At 34.3% G+C, this 21,096-nt stretch overlaps 3 protein-coding genes across 3 annotated transcripts; 2 read left to right on the forward strand and 1 right to left on the reverse strand.

Moving 5' to 3' along the window:
• The first annotated feature begins 3,281 nt into the window (after positions 1-3,281).
• On the forward strand, positions 3,282-6,688 carry LOC128676340 (uncharacterized). Its single transcript, XM_053756402.1, has 3 exons — positions 3,282-3,439; positions 3,610-4,384; positions 4,707-6,688. Exons 1-3 carry the CDS (start codon positions 3,420-3,422, stop codon positions 4,803-4,805), a joined length of 894 nt encoding a protein of 297 aa, XP_053612377.1. The 5' UTR covers positions 3,282-3,419; the 3' UTR covers positions 4,806-6,688.
• Positions 6,689-7,788: 1,100 nt separating this feature from the next.
• LOC128676591 (uncharacterized protein) lies at positions 7,789-19,457 on the forward strand. Its single transcript, XM_053756780.2, has 13 exons — positions 7,789-8,159; positions 8,291-8,450; positions 8,906-9,002; positions 9,382-9,506; positions 9,823-9,886; positions 10,224-10,349; positions 10,865-10,936; positions 11,263-11,402; positions 11,766-11,926; positions 12,090-12,198; positions 12,718-12,802; positions 17,387-17,476; positions 18,058-19,457. The coding sequence occupies exons 1-13, from the start codon at positions 8,039-8,041 to the stop codon at positions 18,193-18,195; spliced, it is 1,488 nt and encodes a 495-aa protein (XP_053612755.1). The 5' UTR covers positions 7,789-8,038; the 3' UTR covers positions 18,196-19,457.
• Positions 12,938-15,761, reverse strand: LOC128676590 (ecdysone oxidase-like). Its single transcript, XM_053756779.2, has 4 exons — positions 15,662-15,761; positions 15,372-15,499; positions 14,877-15,010; positions 12,938-14,441 (listed from the first exon to the last, which is right to left on the reverse strand). Exons 2-4 carry the CDS (start codon positions 15,496-15,498, stop codon positions 12,939-12,941), a joined length of 1,764 nt encoding a protein of 587 aa, XP_053612754.1. The 5' UTR covers position 15,499; positions 15,662-15,761; the 3' UTR covers position 12,938.
• Positions 19,458-21,096: the final 1,639 nt, after the last annotated feature.

A 21,096-nucleotide genomic window follows, 5' to 3' on the forward strand; every position in this document is an offset into this window, starting at 1 on the left:
TCTGCGAAACAGTAGTGTGTGGGTTTAATGTTGTAGATACAGCGTGTTATTATGACCAACGATATTTTTTTCTGCTACTTAGAACTAATGGTCAAAGTCTGAAACATTTCTGTTCACTTTGAAATCTTACGACGAACTGATTAGGTAACTAGAATCAAGGATATATCTTATCTTGCAATTGCTTATTCTAATTCTGAGACATACTTTCCTTAATATGTTTCTTGAAAGTGTAGAGTTTTCTGTAAAAGCCACGAAAAAATTCATCCCTTGAGTAGAATACAATATGTATGTAAACTTCTTAAACGCATGAGATATTTATTTGGGTTTATGTCAGCTTATCATATTCAATTCGTTACATGAATATTTATTTGCTAAATTTACCGAGCGTAATCAAAGTTGCATTCATGGTTATGACGCCAGGAAGACCTGGAAATATTAAAAATTTGAAGATACGCTGAAATTTTACGACGGTTTCCTAACATCAACCTCATATCAAAATAATTGTGAACCCAGACGTTTTGGCTCCAAACGTTACTTGCTTATTTGTCACTAGTTGGACGGAACCCTATGAAGTTATAAAATATTGCAATCTGCACACTATCATCATATCATGGAGCTTAACCACCGACCCAGTTCGTCGGCCTGACACAGATTTTATAATCTCGTTCCTTAGCTTCCAGGGCTATCCAGGTGCCCTAGTTTTATTTATAACTTAGGTGGAAGATACCTAATGATTAATCAATGCATCTTTCGCAACTAGAGCGGAAAAATACTTTCTTACATAATAAATTACTGTTCTGTTTTGCGTAGAATCACAAATATGAGATTTACCTTTGTGAACCTCTAAGATCCTTAATCCAAATCAAATTGAAAATAAAATATCACAAACTTGCTCTTCAGTACGATAATTACGTGAACAGAATAAATTCCTTCTAAAATGAATAATACTTCTTGAAGTAATTTCTCCATACTTCAGATTGGCAATACAACAATTCTAGCACCCTGTACAAGTATAAGGTAAGTAATAGTACTTATACTTACTTATTCATATTGCATTACGAAGCCACATTAAAAATATTGGTTTTTAATGTGGTTCCGCAATACATATGAACATGTGAATTTACATGAAAACATTTGGAAAGTTTATATTCCCTAGTTAGGTTAATTATAATATTTATTTAGTTAGATTACACAACTACAACATTTTTTTTTCTAGAATAGACACATTTAATTGATTAGGAAGTGGTGACTCCATTGTCATACATAAGGCGCCAGTCGGCCATCGACCCCCTGTTTGTTGGAAGTTCCGCGCACTTTTGGCTGCACCGAAATGCACCCGAATTGTAAAAACCCCCGTCCCCTGACCTACCCCATGAAGGAGGTCCTCCCTTCAAACCTATCTTTGTTATCGAATCCTGCCAAAACACGAAGAAGCTTTTCGAAGTTTTTATGTAACATGTTGACAGGACTTGCTGGAAAAATAATAAAAGAAATATTATATTTCATACTCTGAAATCCTTTAAAAACAGTTTTGTAAATAGTGTCAATAAGATTTTTGATACACACCACTAACTTATCAACTACATAATTATTACTTAGGATGAGACCTAAGCTGTACCAGATTGTATAAAAATAAATAGCACTAGGTAGGTACCTATTAATACACGCGCTGGTATAAATTCCGTATTTACCAAGAAGTACTTTATCGCTTCTTATGAGCTAGCTACAAACAATTCTTTGTCGATGTTTTAATCTTTATGCATTATATATATATATATATGCATTTGCACTGTGGTTTTCCATTCCCTCTATCAAACCTATACCTCTATAGAACCTTTTAGTGACGCTTTGGAGGCTTTGAAAATTGGAAGCAACTGGCGAACCAACAGCGCGCAGAATAGAAGAATCTGGAACTCTCTCCAATCAGAAGCCAAGATTCACCATTGTTTAACTGTAAGTACCACACGTTCTATAGAACGTGGTCGTTATTCGAGAACTTTCAGCTAACTATATTTTAATCTGCGCAATACACCCACTCTGGCTTAGTAACTAATTATAACTTTTTAAAAGAACTAGGAATCAAGAACTAAATAGGTACGCTTTCGCCGACCACTATAATGCTAATAACCGTTCATCAGGTAATCATCAAACAAAACTTCCCATGCCTATAGGTACTTACTCAAAGAAAATCGCTTGCTCTGGATCAACGTGACAAAAGAACAAACTAACAAACGAAAGGAAGGAAAAAGTATCCTTGAATCCAAAAGTGGATCAAGACAGGCGGATCATACCGGAATGTGTAAGGAACATATAGCATATAACATATAGCATCAGTACGCTATACGCGCTCTCAAGTATAGTCAGCGTCAATATCAAAATGATGGAAATGATGATATTAGACAATGGAAGGCCGTTCAAAGTAAGAAGAAACGCGTATCACAGGGAATCAAAGAGAAAATAATATGAGCTTCTAAAGTAGCATTCTCGTGTTGTTCCTTTAATCCATTTTCATTTTCATAACTAGCTACAAAAAAGAAATTTCTTCGAATGTTTTATAATTTGTTTTCAAATAGGACTATTTAATCCTTATTCATAACTGATTTTCTTATCCAGCTACGAAAAAGTTTTTTTTTTCACTTTTTAACACTCTGACTACTCATATAAACTCTAAATAATAAATAGTAAGATATTTTATGTGCTGGCATGATGTTTGAAATATCGTCTTTATATATTTGTACGATACGCGTGTATCATTTTAACGCTGACTGTACCTAGGCTAGTAGACATACATATTTAACGCTTACACTAACACCTGTTTTGGTATACGAAGTGTAAGATTTTGCATTTTTCTTAATTTATCTTAATGAATAATTACCTACATACGTTTATATGCGAAAGCACGAAGAAACGTCATTTACATAAAAAGAGATATTCAGTTGAATCAGCAAAAGAACTCACCAAATGTTCTGTAACAAAGAAGACTACCTACAGGTAGGTAGTAAATGAATATGGGATATACATTTCTGCTTTGCCTGTGTGATTGTGTCAGTAAAAAATCTAGTTCCTGAATAAACGTTTTAGATATTATTTAGTTATTATTATTTTTTGTATAACGTTTTATTCACTTACAACCTGAGATTGTGTGTGCAGTATAAGTACGGAAAGGCAACGTAACAGTTTTGCAAGATGAATACAACCTGCGGGCTGGATCGATAGAAGAATGGCAGGGGTTGAGGGGAGCAGTTGGAAAGGCCGCGGACGGGGGGTGAGGCCACACGGGGTACGACCAGGGGGATGTTCATTCAGAACGTGTGGGCGGCTTGCGTGGGCGAGTCGCTTATAAAGCCGCCCGACTCTCCATGCCCACGTAGTCTCGTTCTGGAAACACTGGGAGCAACAACAAACTGTGTGAATACAACATGCATCTCCCGAATTTAAGGTGGGTGGAAATTAATTAATTAAAGTGCTTTTTGCAAAATTAATTAATCCAATCAAGATTTCCGAATTAAGTTTATATGTGTATTTTGAAATTGACTAGATTTTAAAAAAATAAGTTTATTCTGAATTATGCATATTGAGTATATCTAGATTTTTTTTCAATTGTTTTAGATGGTATACAGTCTTAATTGGCTACCTAGTAACGCATGTGAAGGCGTATCCTGTGCAAGCGTGGTATCCACCACAAGGTCCAAGAGAATATCCTGACGATGAATATTATTACGCGCCGAAAGTTCAATATTATTACGATGCTCCAGCAATAAGTGTTCCAGAAGTCTATGGTCAAATGCCATACCCATACGTGTACGACCCCTATGAACATTTCTTTGCCAATGATGGCCCTAAAAGACAAGAAGAAAGACTTGCAGCGCTGCCAATTGGCCAAGAAACTTGGTTCGAAAATGATGCAAATTCACGATGGCGAAGCAGTGATGTCGATGATGTTAGCGCTGCTTTCTTAGATAATCTAATCCTTACCCAAATGGCTCAAGATGCTCAAAGACGTCGTGAAAATTCTCGTGCAGCCTTCCCGCCTGTTGATTACGAAGACAAAAATACTGAAGACGAAGATGTCCGAGAACTCAAGGCCTTAGCTGGTCAGCCACTATACCATGTTCCAAAAACTGTTCCGAAAGTTGATGATTATGATTACGCATCTGATGAAGGTTTCATAAACTGGAATGGAAACAAAAGAAGCCTAACAACTAGTGCACCTACACTAAGTACAGTAGACCCCAAATTAGGCCAAAAGGAGGTCGCGATTCCCCCTCAAGGACAAACCACAAAGCATGCAAGTCATTTTAACATGGGGCATAAAAGGGAAACAGGATACTACGATAAAATCGTCAAGTTATTGGCGGCGAACACCAAAGACACATTTACCAAAGTAAGATTATTTTATTATCATTTTAAACTCAATTTATGTTATACAAGTTCGTATTGATTGGCAATAAATAATATAGTAGTAGTTATAGAACTCACGAAACGAAAAATACCGATGTCTAAAAATAGACTAACCGGGCCGGGGGTGGTGGGTGACTCGCGCAGTAAAGGCCGGGTCAGTCGAAGTGTGCACGGGAAACCTCCACTCTACATCTAAATAACACCTTAGTACCTATAACGTACGCTGTCTACTCTCTTCAGGTCCCTTGAATATCATATTCTTTTTGTAATGAACGGCTATTTTCACATGTTTATTTTGTTGGCAGGAATCAACGAAAGAAAGGAGGATCGATAAACGGTTCGTGGCGGGAGATAGCGACCTCGTACTGGAACTCCGAGGACTGAAACAACGCATTGCAACTTAAACACGCATTGATCACCGCCAACAAATATGAGACTGAGTAATATGTAGACTAAAATATTTATCGACAAAGGCAACATTACGGCTGCGAGACTTCTATCAATTAATTAAAAAAATCTAGATGTCCATGCATAACGTTTCGACTAGCCATTTTCAATAACAATAGATACTAGATATTAAATATTTTTTTAATATGATTGATTCAAAACTAGATAATATAGGCCTATAATCTTTTTTTATTATTTAAATTTGATAAAATGGAGTTAAATATTCATGTTGAGGTAGATGAAAATCACTATGGCATTTTCTTTATTGATTAGATAATAATAGGAATGCGATGTTACTAAGATCTTTTTTGACTATTTACCTTCTTCTTAATAAATGAATTTTTCTAATTAAACTGTGTGAAAAGAAAATGTTGTACAAAAAACTGACTATAATCTGTATGTGGGATGAATTGTTGTTTGTTAATAAACTAATATTAAACTAATTTATAGGGATATGCGTTGCCCCTTCAATTGTCGGCAGCTATTGCACAATGGTGTGCGTTTTTGTAAATAGGTATGTATTATTAACTAAGAACTAATTATTTTAGATAGTAATCAATATCTTTTGGATGACAAATCTATCACATCTGGAGTTTCAACTTTAGAGCTTAACCAGGTGCAGAGTAAAGAAATAAATGTCGTACCCATCTTGATATTTCGAGGCATTTAGATCCGATTTAAAACTGCTTTATTTAATTTTATTTAAATTCATATTCAATATCTTTTATGATTTTTTTTTATCATTGCGACTATGTAAATATTAGGTCCTTATATTCTATTGCTGCCTACTTGTTATTTATTCGTTCAGGTGCTAATATGTATTATTTTTAAAATGGTCTACAATCTACATAGACAATACAAAATAGTCTGTTTGCGAAGCAAAATTCATTAGTATACTAAAAAAGCGATTCTCTCAAACATGGAGGATTAGGTGATATTTAAGCTTTACAGCTTCTTGACTTAACTTGTATCTTATTATTATACATACGGTCTAAAAGACCCACCCAGAAGATGCTTTTGTAATAATGGCGTCCGTCATCGCTTCGTGGTGAATCCAAACATCCTAATGTGAACTAACCTAGGTATAAGGTCTCAAAAAACTGTTTAAAATTATAGGATGTTTTAGCAATGTACACCTTAAGACAATGTATATTTCCAATGTACCTACATATCTGTTTTTAATAAATGTCAAATTAATTCCATTCATATTACTAGTTTATAATATTGTAATTAGAAGCCTCTAAAGTATTATTACTAGTTGATGTTATGTCCGTTGATCATCGACGCCATTTTCGATGTTGTACCTACTTAAAAAGAACTTAAAATGTATAAGTACTATCACTTATTTTTTTTATATTAAGTACAAACAGGTAATATAAATTTATTAAATTGTATAGGTATAGGTAATTGTTATCTACTCTAAGTTTCCAGAATTACTGAATCTAATAAAACAGTTCATTATTTTAATGTTTTCTATGTTGATGTGTCCGTAAGATATCCCAATTGTAATAACATAATGATTACCGTGAACATTGTTAGTAGCACAGTGTACTTATTTACCTTTAAGTAAGTTTGAGTACCTATTCCAAGTGTATGTAAATCTCTATAGCACAGCAGCAAAACAAAAATACGTAAAGGCTTATGATAATTGAAAACTTTATTTTAAACTTTTACGTAAACAGATTTTTTTTTACCTAATATATTCCTTGAACCTATCAGTCCAATTTTTTAATAAGTAGTTCCGAGAATTTTGCTTGTTATCTAACTTAATATGAGTAGATGTATACTATTAGTACTTATACAGGTATAAAAGTATAATGAAATAAAGATGATTGAAACTGAATTTATTTTTTTCCTTCAAATTAATTTTAAAGCTATTCGTTAATTATTTTTAAATTTAATGTAGATGAAAACCTATAGGACTCGTGTGGGATTTGAACCCGGACGCCTCTGCCATTCCAGCATTATTATGCTTCAATTAAATCTTAATTAGGTACTAAAAAAATTGAATTAAGTATGATTTTATTTTTTTAAGTGTGGTTACAAGTAAACGGACCTAAAAGTTTGTGTGTGCTCGACCACCTGCCGACCCCAATCATGTCGGAGCTACCTGAACCACTGAATATGATATAAATAAGCATTATTGAACTAGAGAATGCCAGATATTTGCGAGCTGAGAGGCTGGAGATGGGAGCTTAGCTTTGCCCTGCTTCTAGCACTCCTCGAGAATGATGCTACAATTATTAATCATGTAATAGATACACGAACAACTGAATACGATACAAGCAATCAATTTGATCAATTCACTGATCAGAGAGTGCGAGGTACCTAACTACGTGCTGGAGATGGGTCGCCTACGGTCGAGCTTGGCCTTGTCCTGCTTCTCGCACTCCTTGCAAATAACGCTAAGTACAAGAACCACTGAATGCAACATAAGCATCAACTGAACAGAGAGTGCCAGATATTTACGATAGATGAGTTGGTTGCGATGAAGTCGTCGTAGGTCTACCTACCTATTTGGCAAGAACAAACATGCTTACTACAAATCCAAAAATCCTTATAGTTCTACTTACTTTTCTCATCACATTTCAAATAGCAAAAAACAATTACAACTTCTTGCCGCCTGCCGCCATTGTATTTTTGTAAAAATTATGATGAAGCAAAAGCATCAAACGTTAATAAGCCAAATCAAGTTTTAACTTTTGTCTATACCTCTCTTACAAATAAAGTAATTTCATCAGTTGTCTACCATTAAATATGCTATCATTCTGTCAAATTTTACAGATTTTGTGAAAACAAACAAAATAAATTAAAATAAAATCTGTACTAACGTTCATTGTACAGCAAGGCAACACTTGCCATTGACATTTATGACAAGTAAGACAATAACAAGTAGAGGCATTTGTTTGACTTTGACATTGACACAATTGTTTACTACTTTGTGTTGTTTAGTGAAATGCAATGAACGCAATGAAGTGCAAAAGTTTTTAATTTAGTACGTTTTAAGCTGTCTTTCACGTTAAGAACATAAGTTAGAAATAAAGCAACATCCATATTAAAATATAAGCAAGCATCTAAAACTGATTCTTAAACGCTGTTCATGTATCAATGGAGATACCTTGACACAAAAATTCCCGTTATACCAAGATCCACGTCAATGAAATTTGTTGACTAAATATATTTATCAGCAATGGGTCGTGCCAAGGGATATCAAGACCTGGATGACAGCGGGGTAGGTCCGCGGACTCCCTCCCAAAGTATGCCTCCACCACAGGAGATAGAAATGGCTTCGGTATCGGTAGTGCCGGATGGTAAGTAATTTTCTTCGGCTTTTTAGTAGCGTGTCTCAGTGAAAAATAAACAGTCATGTATGTATTTTATACATCCTTTTTTAAACTTTTGACATTCATTTTATTATACATATTCAATTATTTGTTTTTAGATACATTTACGGTAACACAGGCTGTAAACGCACTTGGCTTTGGATGGTTCCAAGTAAAGTTGTCGCTCTGTACAGGATTGTGTTGGATGGCAGACTCAATGGAAATGACTATCCTTAGTATATTGTCTCCAGCCCTGCACTGTGAATGGAATATAAGCAAGTAATACTGAAGTTTTATATGTTATATTGTGAAAATTTCTCATCTGAGCATTTTCCCATATCCTTCCTGAACTGTTGAGTCTCAGAACCCAGGGTCTGCTTTCCTACTTGTTTAACTAAACTTCATTTGGTCATCATCATTAGAAATATTAGTAACAAATTAAATAGGATCATTGTATATTTTTTAACAATTTATTCACACACAAAAGCACTTTCATATACAGTATATGTGCCATTCCACAAAATACTCCTAGCAGTCTCCTGTGAGTCACTTTAACAAATGAACCGAGACTATAAACAATTGATAACTTTAAAATAGTAATCATTTTTTCAATTCAACTGTCATATTGTCCTCAGAAATTGTTTAATGACATATATGTCATTATAATAGCTTCTGATAATCATATTCTATTTTAAATTTACAATTTATTCAGATGTAAAATTATATTTTTTCAGGTATCAACAAGCTTTAACTACAACAATTGTATTCATGGGAATGATGTTGAGCTCTACTTTTTGGGGCAATATCAGTGACCGTTATGGACGAAAAACTGTAAGTAATATTATCTATAAGTACAGTCAGCTACCCAAACACCTACCCAAAAACATTGTAAATTCCCTGCTAGTACCGTGGCATAGAGGTCTGTGCAGTGTCTTGATGTGTTGTATTTAGTTGATTGCTGAGAAAAGGTAGATAGACTTTATATTCCACATGCAGACAAAAATTTAGTTATGTTAAAATGTAGTGACTTCAATGCATGCTTGCATTTGCAGTTCTGATCATTATCAAATTCGTAGAACCCGCGATGCAAGTTTTGTTTCAGTCAACATGCTGACAATCCTAACCTTTTCTTTATTGTTGTACTTGATTAAATATATGCACACTTTTTAACAGGATTATTTGATAACATAAAATGTATTTTTCTTTTCAGGCTCTCAGTATGTGTGGTGTACTTTTATTTTATTATGGACTGTTAAGTGCCATTGCACCTAACTTCCTTTGGCTGTTGTTCCTTCGAGGGCTTGTTGGTTTTGCTATTGGCTGTGTGCCACAATCGTAAGTAATTCTAAATCATACCTACTAATATATAAGACAAAAAAAAAACAATCTATTAAACTTTATCAATGTTTAAATGCGAAAGTTATTTAGGTTTGAGGCTGTTGTTGTATGTAATGTTTGTTACCCTTTCACACAAAATGAAGTGGTCAGATTTTCATTTTATTTATGCAAATAAATAAATGTAAATCATGTGTTGCTCACTGAAAAAAATATATGTATTATATACACTGTAGATATATTGTATACACTGTATATTCTCTGTAAGTAAAACCTCTATATTCATGTGAGTAATAAATTCTTTAAACCTTTTCAGGGTAACATTATATGCTGAGTTTTTACCAACAAAACAAAGGGCTAAATGTGTCGTTCTTCTTGATGTAAGTGTTTATTTTAGTTATTCCATAGTATATTTGTCTCCAAAGCACTTCCTGTGCTTATTCAATAACAAATAAAATCATGTACAGTTTTATTATCTGAGGTCTGAGGGCCCTGCCTCCCAACGAGTTGACCAATAAGACACAGCCTTACCTTATCCACTTTTCTCGAAACCATTCAGGAAGTTTTTTACCCGATACTATCAGAAAACGTCTAAAGTAATATGGAAAAGTGATAGTTTCTTTTACATAAGATAGAGACGCCAATTGTTGACAGCCGAGTCCTGACAGAAGAGACAAAGACTCTTATCAGTATAGTATATGCTACTTGTAATTGCAGTGTTTCTGGGCGCTGGGCGCATGTTTGGAGGTAGCTCTGGCGCTGGTCGTCATGCCGACTCTAGGAGTTCACTGGCTCCTCGCTTTGTCCACTATTCCGCTTCTGATATTTGCCCTCATATGTCCAGTGAGTATTTTTAAATTAAACATTAGAAATACATTATTTTGGATGTAAAATTCAATGGGCACCAGGTATATTTTATCTAGAGTAGATATATTTTTTGCAATTTTCTGGCCTTGTCATCTACCCCAATCGAAATTAACACATTTATATCAGCGAGCTGTCAGTTAATCTGATATCAATGTAAGAGGACGCTTTAAGTATCATTTTCTATTAACGTCATCTTCTCATTGGGACCATGCAGTGTAAATGTGTTATGAATTCCCTACTAGGGGCGCTAGTGGCGAGATCATAACACATTTATACTGGCTATAAGATTTGTGACAAATTTGAATTTGTCTTTGAATCTCAGCCGTGGTGAATGAGGACCTCGCTTGACAGTGATGCTAACAGAAACTGTACATATTTAACTGATATTTATCTTAGATACAAGAATGTATGTTTTCTTACAGTAGGCATTTTTTAGGTTGCCCATACATTGACACACTTAAATCACCTACTAAATTGCTTGTTTATTGCAGTGGTTACCTGAATCAGCAAGATATCACGTGGCTAGTGGGCAACCAGACAAGGCATTAGCTACCTTAGAACAAGTAAAAATAATATTTTAAAATACATTATTTAGTTTATCACACCAGTGTGTTTTAATCAAAAATATTACAGATTCTCAGTAAGAATAAGAACATTTAATTTTGAAACATGAGGTGTATACCTCATGTTTCGTTTAGTCTATAAAGTAGTAACACCCTGTATATTGCTGTTTTTCTACACTACCAGCTTCATTTATTTATTTATTTATATACACAATAATAATGTAATTATACTAATATAATTACTCCAAAATATGAAACTAAGTACAAAAACAGTACTAATTTCAATAGACATTTTAGCTTATTATTGTTTAACATTATTTATTTAGATAGCACAAGACAACGGTCGTCCGATGTTGCTCGGGCGGCTGGTGTGCGACGACTCTGTGGGCATCGGCCAGCGCGGGCGGTTGAAACATCTACTCATACCGCATCTCAGGAACACCAGCTTACTCTTGTGGTTTATATGGTAAGATGAAAAAATAACATCATGAACATGACAAATAAGAACTGATAGCGTTAAAATCGTGTTGTACAGAGCTACCTCGTAAATAATTAAACTAGATGGACTCGGATTCCTAGCCAGAATGAGTGAACTCTTCAACGGCTTAGAGCACGGACGGATAGACACGGAATATTTTTTTTTGTCACGCGTTGAATGCAACAAGATCTAGAGATCTTCGAACGACTTTTATTCTCGTCAGAGGACGACAATAAAAGTTCGTCGCAAAAAATTTAACTTTCGTAAAAAAATCTTGCTTTATTACAAATATCTTCGATTTCGCGGCCTAAAGAGAGGAAGATTATACAAATTGTAGGTGAAATCTTACAGGATGTGTTGTGCGTTCTGCTACTACGGGCTGGTGCTGATGACGACGGAGCTGTTCGAGAACGAGCCGGACAGCCTCGGGGACACGTGCGCCGCCGACTGCCGCCCGCTGCAGACCACCGACTACATGGACCTGCTGTGGACCACGCTGGCTGAGTTCCCAGGTACCTACCTACCTACCACGTCCCACCTGCCTACCTTTCTTCATAATTTTAAGATTCATTTCGCGGCGTCACAGCCTTGAATGCAACTAGGAACACGTTAATACGAGAGTGAGTTATAGACATAGTTTTAACGCATGATATAATATTTTTATTCTGTTTCCAGGAATTTTCGCCACCATTTTCATAATTGAGAAGTTTGGACGGAAAAAAACTATGGCGTCGCAATTCGTCATATTCGCCATTTGCGTATGCGTGCTGATTTACAATGATAAGTGAGTTAATTAATATAAAACCTTCAGTGTCCTCTATGACATTGGATCTTTTAAAATATTTAACAGCCAAATACCACTAGTTTTAGACTTTACCTATGTAGGAAAACCACATAGTCCCTTAACAATAATAATAAAGCGTTTTATTTACCACATAATATTTACGAACGAAGTACAACTACTTAAATCTGTCATAAAATACATGTACACTTCGTATATATGATTTATTATTTTATTTGGGGAGTCTAGTTGGAAATAGGCTTCCTAAAGTGCTAAGAGACCTGTTCTCACGGACGGAACAGAAAAAACAATGGAAGTATAATAAGAAAAATTTACTACAAGCGTCTACTGTAAATTAAATTGGTAAAACTGTACTTTGCTTCAACATATACAGTAAGGCAGTCTGTTTATTCGACCGAGATGTCGATTTAATAGATGAAATGTTTAGCTATAGTTTAAATATGTGAGTAGTTGTAAAAGTAGATAAATCTATGAATAAATTATAAATTCTTTTATTTTCAGCCGAACATTCCTGACATGCATATTGTTCGTGGCTCGAGGCATCATCGCCGGGTTGTTTCAAGCCGCTTATGTCTACACACCTGAGGTATTTTTATTTTTCCAAAACTATACTACTACAGCCTTTATATATAACTAGAACTTTCTGGTTTTTACTATTAAATATTGCAATAAAGTTAAGCCATCTTCTAGATGGACTTATTTAAAAAAAGTTAGACAACAATTCAATCATAATATTTATTTTTAATCAAATCAGCTGCTTTTTCAGCAATTACTATCACTGTAGTTTCAGGATTCGCACTGGGACTGTACGGGATGACACTAGCATCTACTACTCTTAGGTTCTTAACTCCAATCACGTTCAGTTCACCATCGACTACAGAGCCCATAGAGCAAGTACTAGTGTAATAGTAGTGCGAAAAAGACATATACTTTATATAACATTTCCAATAGTCCTGACTTCTATACTCATACTTTTCACATTCAGGTAGATCAATCTTTACAAATTCTGCACCAACATTCTTGTAAAACGTAGAATTTTCTATCTTCAAATTATCCTTTATCACAGCTATAGTTTTAGCTATGTCAGAATCATCAGAATAGTAATTAGCTTGTATTTTTAAACCGTCTTTTGCATTTATGCTTCTCAATCCTACTTTCCCGCGAGATTTCGGATGGAAAACTGATGGTAGCATTAACAAAAACTCCCTCTCGTTTACTTGTTTGATAATACTATCGCAAATCTCGTCTTTGAACGTAAAAACAATTGAACATATTTGAGAAAACACCAAGGTATTTTGGAATACAAGGTCTATTGGTTGGTAGGTAGGTCTGTTTACAGTTTCAGTTAGATTTACGTAACCTACTATTCCAGGAGTTGGAAACTGTGTTGGCGGTTTCATTGGTGGTATTATAGTTTGTAAGTTCTGTATATTTTCTATCAAAAACACGCCTGTGATGTCTTGAAAGTTTTCACCGACGGGCAAATCTACAAGTATTGGAATGCTTAACTTTTCTAACTCAGCCTTTGGTCCAATACCTGATAGCATTAACACTTTTGGACTATTGAAAACTCCGGCTGACAGAATAACTTCTTTTCTTGTGTAAAATCTCATAACTTTATTATCTTTCGACAATGCTAATACTCCTGTTGCTGCTAAGTTTTTGTTAAACACGACTTCTGTTACGAATGTGTCTTTCAAAATATACAAATTATTTCTATCATCTTTTATCGGCAGCAAATATGTCTGCGCTGTGCTTTGACGTTTTCCGTCGAAAATAAAGAACAATGGTTGTGAAAAAGCTAATACATGATGAACTGTGTCTAATAGAACTTTATATCCAATTTCTTTGATAGCGTCTAGATATTTATCAACCACTGGATCTGGTTCTCTTGCTGTTTGTATATTACCATGTAATCCATGATATCTTTCAAATTCTGAATTCATAATGGTTTCATCCTTAAGCTTTTCTGATTTATAAAAATATCTTTCTATATTTTCGTACTTCCAACCAGAGTTGTTTGCAGTTTCTGCCCAACTGTCGAAGTCAGATGGAAACGCTCTAGCATAAAGTAAATGGTTTATTGAGCTTGTTCCCCCTAAAATCCTCCCAGAAGGTAATTCCCATACTTCTCCCAGGTGACCGAGGCTGAACTTCTCGCTGTATTCGGTAGTGTAATTCCAGTCGTATTTTGTTTTTTGTAGTAGTGAGAAACCACCTGGTAGCTAAAGTTGAAAAACAGAAGAAACAAAAGAAGGGACAAAAGATATTAGCACTCGGTCACATTTCTTCTCTTGTATTTCTAATACACTTTATCTCTTTTGTTTGAGGAAAACGAAATATGTGCAGTATCTATAGTTTTCGCTGCCAACACATATTTTTCGGTTTTAAATTGTGCATGAGTTAGTCATTGACCCATATCAGGTTTCATGTTTATGTGTGTATGTATCGCTGCTCCGAGCGCCTCTGTTCCAATTTCGGTATAAAAAGTAATATTTATATTAGGTGGTTTTCTACCCTTGTACACAAATTTAATTGAAATCCGTTCAGTAGATTTTGCACGATGAACGAACATCACACACACTCACATACAAACATTTATAATATTAGTAGAAAATTTTCTGAATATAAATGAATAATTTTTACTTGTAATTACTTACTACTGACTCTATAGGCGGATCTTCTCCAGCCTCTATAACCAAAATACTGCAATTCTGAATCTCGGATAGCCTGTTTGCCAACACACTACCAGCCGTGCCTGCCCCTACTATAATAAAGTCGAAGGTGTCGGCATCTGAAAGTATTTGATTATCTTTATTTATCTCCACGGCAATGCTATTTTCCAACCAATCAAATCGGACACTTTATTCTAATATCAAAAACAAAAAATATGGAGCTTGCACGAGTTATTTCTGTAACGTCACAGTTTTGTAGTCTCGGTTTGATTATTTAGCCTGCACTTATTTTTTACTTCATTCACTGCACAATGTTATCCAATGATATCAAATTTGTAAATATTTTTTTAAAGAATGTTAGCTATTGTCTTGTACAATCAACATCACATCAACCTACCCAGATTCGTTGCGAATCCCCCTCTATTCTCGTGGATATAGATCCATGCTGGGTACAGAGTCGACTGTACATCCCTTTATTACCTTGAATTTTAACGTCCCTCGTCCAAATTGGTAAGTTGAATGGTAAAGAAGTCAGTGCTCCGATCAAGATGACTTGTGCAGTCTTGACCAGCACTCTGGATGTCAACGAAGCTGAGATTAGAGACATCCTGTAATAGAAAAAAGCTAATTGAAAAAGAATAAATTTTTTAAATTAAATTTACTGAAAAAAGAAACACTAAGCTCTTATTCTACTCGCATATAATGACAATGACGCCATATAGCGACTAAATTTACTAAATTGGGTCAAGTAAATTTAATACTGCATTTACCTATACCGATATTTTTACATAATATGTCACGTTACTATGTTAGCAATATAATAGGCAAATTGCGCTGTTTTAGTTTATTTATATAGTAAAATGTATACATATGTTATGGACCAGGTGATTAATTTGGACGCTCTCACAAATGCCCGCGCACTTTTATTGATGCCCAAAACGAGAGAGCAATGTGCTAAAATAAACAAATCGTCTAAGGCATTATTATTATAGTCGCCAGAAGCTTTATCTGTTATAGTACTTTAGTAGCATAAAATAAAAAAGTGTTTCCGTAATAAAAAAAAATAATCCAAATAATAAAAATCATATAATAACATCTCAATTCCCACCATCCACACGACAATATTCATAATGTCGAGGCAATGTAATAAATAAGATAGCCCAAACTATAATAATTATGAACAATATCCCAATTTAAGCCATTATCGTAGCCGTAACATTTCTGATTAGAACTAAGTGCATCAGGTCTCTGACGATTACATACCTAGGTGTAGCCTGCTCATCTTGGACCTGGGTTTAGAATTTATCATCTAGGTGCAGCCACCTGCAACCGGCTGCATATAGATCTAGCCAGAATGATAACGACTAAACTTAGGTTTAGCCCAAGATAAGTAGACTGCACCTAAGTTTAACAAACTGAGACCAGCTGCACCTAGGTCAAGCCAGCCGCACATAAGGGTTTAGTCGTAACATACATAAGGAACAAAGTCGTCATTTGATTAACAAATGCCAATAAGCTATTTGTTTAAACAGATGGTATTTAATGTTTGAAGAATAATACTTTATTATATAAAGAGAAATACTGGTTAAGTGCGAGTTGAACTCGCGCACCACAGGTTCGGTAAAATTTGCTTTTTTTTTAATGTACTCATATATTTACGGTTTCCTGAATTTTACTTTATCTGTATTTCAGAAAGAAGGCCTTCAGAAATTTCTTTATTTTCGCTCTACGGGTTAGATTCCCTTGTAACGTACCTTGTAGTAAGTTCCTAAGGTTTTAATACCCTTGTGAAATCTCAAAATATGTTACACTAGCGGGCTGCCTCGGCTTCGCCCGAGTAAAACCATAATTTAAAAAGTAGCCTATGTCACTCCGGAAAGTTTCGTCTACCTCTGCCAAATTTCATGAAAACCGGCATTTATTGATACTTCGTACTACGTGATTATCTAAATTAAGTAAGTAAATTCTAAAAATAGAAAAACATATTTTTCATAAATATCCACATGTAGTGTAATGTACTCGTGTGACGAATCAAAACGATCTACAAATAGAGACAGAGAAGAGGTAGTTTAAGATTTTGTACACTTAAACAAACAGCTGATTGTAACCAATATAACAATACATATGAAGATATTTTCCTGTAAGTGCTACTACTTCTTCTACCTTAATTATTTTTCGTCAAATATGAATTTTCCTTCTTCAGTAATCTTAAAAATATTTATCGTGACATAGGTAATACGTTTTGTTACAGCGAAACTTTGTAATAATGCCAAAAAAATAAATACAAGTCTATTCAAGCCTAAATGTATATATCTAGATAATAAAACTAGGTGTGAAAACTACTAGGTGTAAAACTCGGATTCCTAGCCAGATTGAATCGACAGCTCAAGTGAATAAGATGGTGTTACATTCCACTTTATAAATTAAACACATTATAAATTGATGTATTTTTTCGTACAATATAGTTGTTATAAACAGATCAACATTGTTTGCAGGTTTACCCGACTGCTTTGAGATCTACGGCTGTGGGTGCTTGCAGCGGCGTGGCGAGGCTCGGCGCTATGATCACGCCCTACGTTGCACAGGTCAGTATAATTATAGTATGAAGAGTGCTAGCGTGTACGGTCACACCCTATCCCGCTTCAATAAATAAAACTATGTTAGTAACTTATTTTAATGGCACAGCTTTTAAGAATATACGACCGACAGATCACTACAGTGCTGACGCTGTGTGCCTTCTTTGACCATAGATTACACTGAATGTAACATGAATTCAACGCGTGACAAAAAAAAACATGTCCCTGCAGCAAACGGTCTAAGAGTTTTCTCTCAACTCTATGAGACAAGCGGAAATAGGTGAAATTTTACTTGCAAAATTTGATTGCAGACAAACATTGAGACAGGTAAAGAAACTAAAGAAAAGCTTGTACAAAAATCGACTTAAGCTGATCGGTCAATTTGTATCCCATACATCAATAAATTACATTCTTTGTCATTCTGAGACCTAGTCCAATCGCGATCTAGTCTGTTTGTCTACGTAGTCTTATTGAGATGTAGTCGTAAAGCTTCTAACCCTTTTCAACAATTGTTACATATTGTAAACCGTGTTATAAATGGACATGTTATACAACCAACTCCATGATTTAAAAACCCATTGCATTTTCAGGTGCTCCTAAAGAATTCGATCGTAATAGCGACGGGCGTATACTCGCTGGCGGCGCTACTGGCGGCCGTGGCCAGCCTGGCGCTGCCCATCGAGACCAAGGGCCGCGAGATGAGGGACTCCGTCACCGCCATCAACTGACACAGCTTCTACCCGCGGTCTCAACGGTGATCACTATTTTTTTCACTTCTCATAATCGTAAAGTTTGACATTATGATTGATTGTAAGGCCACCTATAATTTGATTTTAGGTTTTAGAACACAAAGTGAAGGTCTTACCCGGTTGTCTATAAAAAAAAGTTGAAACATGATTTGTCACTGTAATTTTACATTATTTGACATTGATAGTTTAGACAAAACATATTTTCGCTTAAATTTCCAATTATTTTTTTGTTCAAGAGCGTAAAATGCAATCGCATCGAGCATTTTAGTATTAAATCAGCAAAAAGTAAAATCTTCGTCTAATCAGCATATTCTAATTTATATTAATTGCTAAACATGTTTATATATCATGATAATGTTAATGTCCTCCCAATCAAAGTGAAAAATGTAAACGCCTTGATTAACATGCTTAGTTCTTTTTGAGACATTGGACGGACCATACTGGTTTAGGCAAGAAGCAAATTTAACTATTCATCATTCAATGAAAATTAAATTTGGCATTTATAAATTCAATAATTGTATTAATTAACATTATACAATATAATTGTAAACGCATTGACAGATGATTGAAAATCATTAGCCAACATAGAAAAGTGGCTTTTTAGAATATTTTTAATTAAAAGCAATATATTTAATAAGCTGAGCATAAGTATACTGCACTATTTATTTCCTAAGACTGCCTTTTGCATTTCTTGTTTCTATATTTTAATTTATGCATACTTATACAATGTTGTCATGTTAGCAATTTTTACTGTTAATACGAGATAATAATTATGTTATCAATATTTATTCTAGTTATTGTAATAACATTGCTGTGATACTTGTATTCAATATAACGATGTACTTAAACTTTACCAATGAATAGGTAACTCTTTTGAAACTTTTACACTAATTTAATACGCTGCTAGTTATAATGAAATGTTTAATTTTAATGCAATATTTAAAGTACCTAATAAGACTGCTTTTTATCTCGTACAGTATTTTATTTAATATTGCTTATAATAACACACAGGATTATAAGGGTACACTAGCTAGGAGTTAGAATCTCTTTAAGGCGCCGCATTGGAAATTTAGCAGGGATTAATATTTTTTAAATACAAATAAAATGGCATTTTATAACCATAATCTTCACTTCAATAATTACATATTTTCTTGGCCGATTAATTTAAACGTGCGCTTTAAAATTTCTGTATATTTCTTAAGGATTAATTGAAGTTTTTCATTGAAGCAAAAAAAAAAAAACTTTGCGTCGTGGATTGCGCGGAGTATTATATTTGCGCGCAGAGTATACCTTAAATAACAATTAGATTCAAACCACGAAAGAAAATCACAAAACGTAAATCTTTTATTAATAGTTGCATAACATATAGCCTTTCGTGTCGCGGGCACTACGTAACAATGCACTGAACAAACATATAGATTAATACATCTCTTTATTGTAAATCATGAAAACTGTCGAAGTTTCAATAGACTTTTATATAGGTATATGGTGCTACACTTTTTTGTGTTTTTTTTCTCGATTGCAATTCTACGTATATATGTTATTTTATTCTGATAATTAGTTAACACGTTGACGACGGCTTCAACTGTACACGTGTCATGCGTTTTACGAATCTCGATGTGAATTTTGTGTGCAAGTATTCTACATTTAAGACAACGCTGGTTTGCATCCTTTAGGCGCGCAGTCAACGTGTTTCTAATGATATCAGAACAAAATTTAATTACAGTAAATTGAGCTTAAGGTTTCGTTAACTTTTATTTGAATGTCATGTCTTCCATTGTGTAGAAATGTATAACAAAGGTTGTATTTATAAGGTGCTGCTATCTTCCATAGTGTAAAAACACTAATATGTTTACATTCTAGACTAGTCTTAAGTAAGTTATATATTTCTACAGTAACGTACCTACTTCAAAAAATATTTGAGAAATGTTATTCTTAATATATTAATATAAGTATATTAAGAATAATTTATATATATATTTTATATATATTTTCTTTTCCTTATTCATAATTATTGATCATTATTAGATTTAGTATATAATGTGATAATCAAATCATGTGAAATCACCAAAATCAAGTACTCATTATAGCGTAGGTACTTTTATTAATTAAGTTTATGTTATGTTTTGCACATTTTATATTAAAGTATAATAAAAAATACACAGGCGCTGTAACTACATAGTTGACATATACATATATAGTTAGGAACTGACCTATGGATTTTAAGTTAAATAAATCTAAATATTTGATCTTGATGCAGGCGGGTTTTTTTCTCCATTAATATTAAGAAAGTAGGTACTAACCTACCTACTTACTTATTCATACTGGCCACACATAAAAACATGGCATGAAAATAACAAATTTCGTAACATTGATTTTTCTCCCTTTCGGCCGCAATGGTAACTGAGTTTATTCGTAGTATACCATGGATTTAATAAGTACTTCGTTGTACGGAGTACCTACTAATTCCATGTATTATACATTAGAAGCCATTAAGTAGCCTTTGTTTTTTTTCCATTTCTTCTTATTGCATACGCAACTACCTCCAGTGCCCTGTATATTATAAGCTAAATCTTATTAATGCAGTTTCATACAAGCCTGATTATATGAATTTAACAAGAATTTTTGATTTTTTATTACCTCCATTTTTGTATTTATCCTACTCGCGCCATGAGTTTCTATAATACAAACATTATATATGCGAGCCAATGGTCTGACAACGAGGATGCCGACGATCTTGCGAAGTGGACACGAAAAAGTACCTTGGGCTCCGACACTCAACGGCTGAGGAAACAACCGGGACTGTGTTCAGATGAGAGAGAGCAATAATATCAGCAAACTCAATAAGAGGCATAGAATCTTCAAGTATGTTCCGCTGGA

This window comes from Plodia interpunctella, chromosome 16 (genome assembly GCF_027563975.2).
Source record: "Plodia interpunctella isolate USDA-ARS_2022_Savannah chromosome 16, ilPloInte3.2, whole genome shotgun sequence".
NCBI classification, from domain to species: Eukaryota; Metazoa; Arthropoda; class Insecta; order Lepidoptera; family Pyralidae; genus Plodia; species Plodia interpunctella.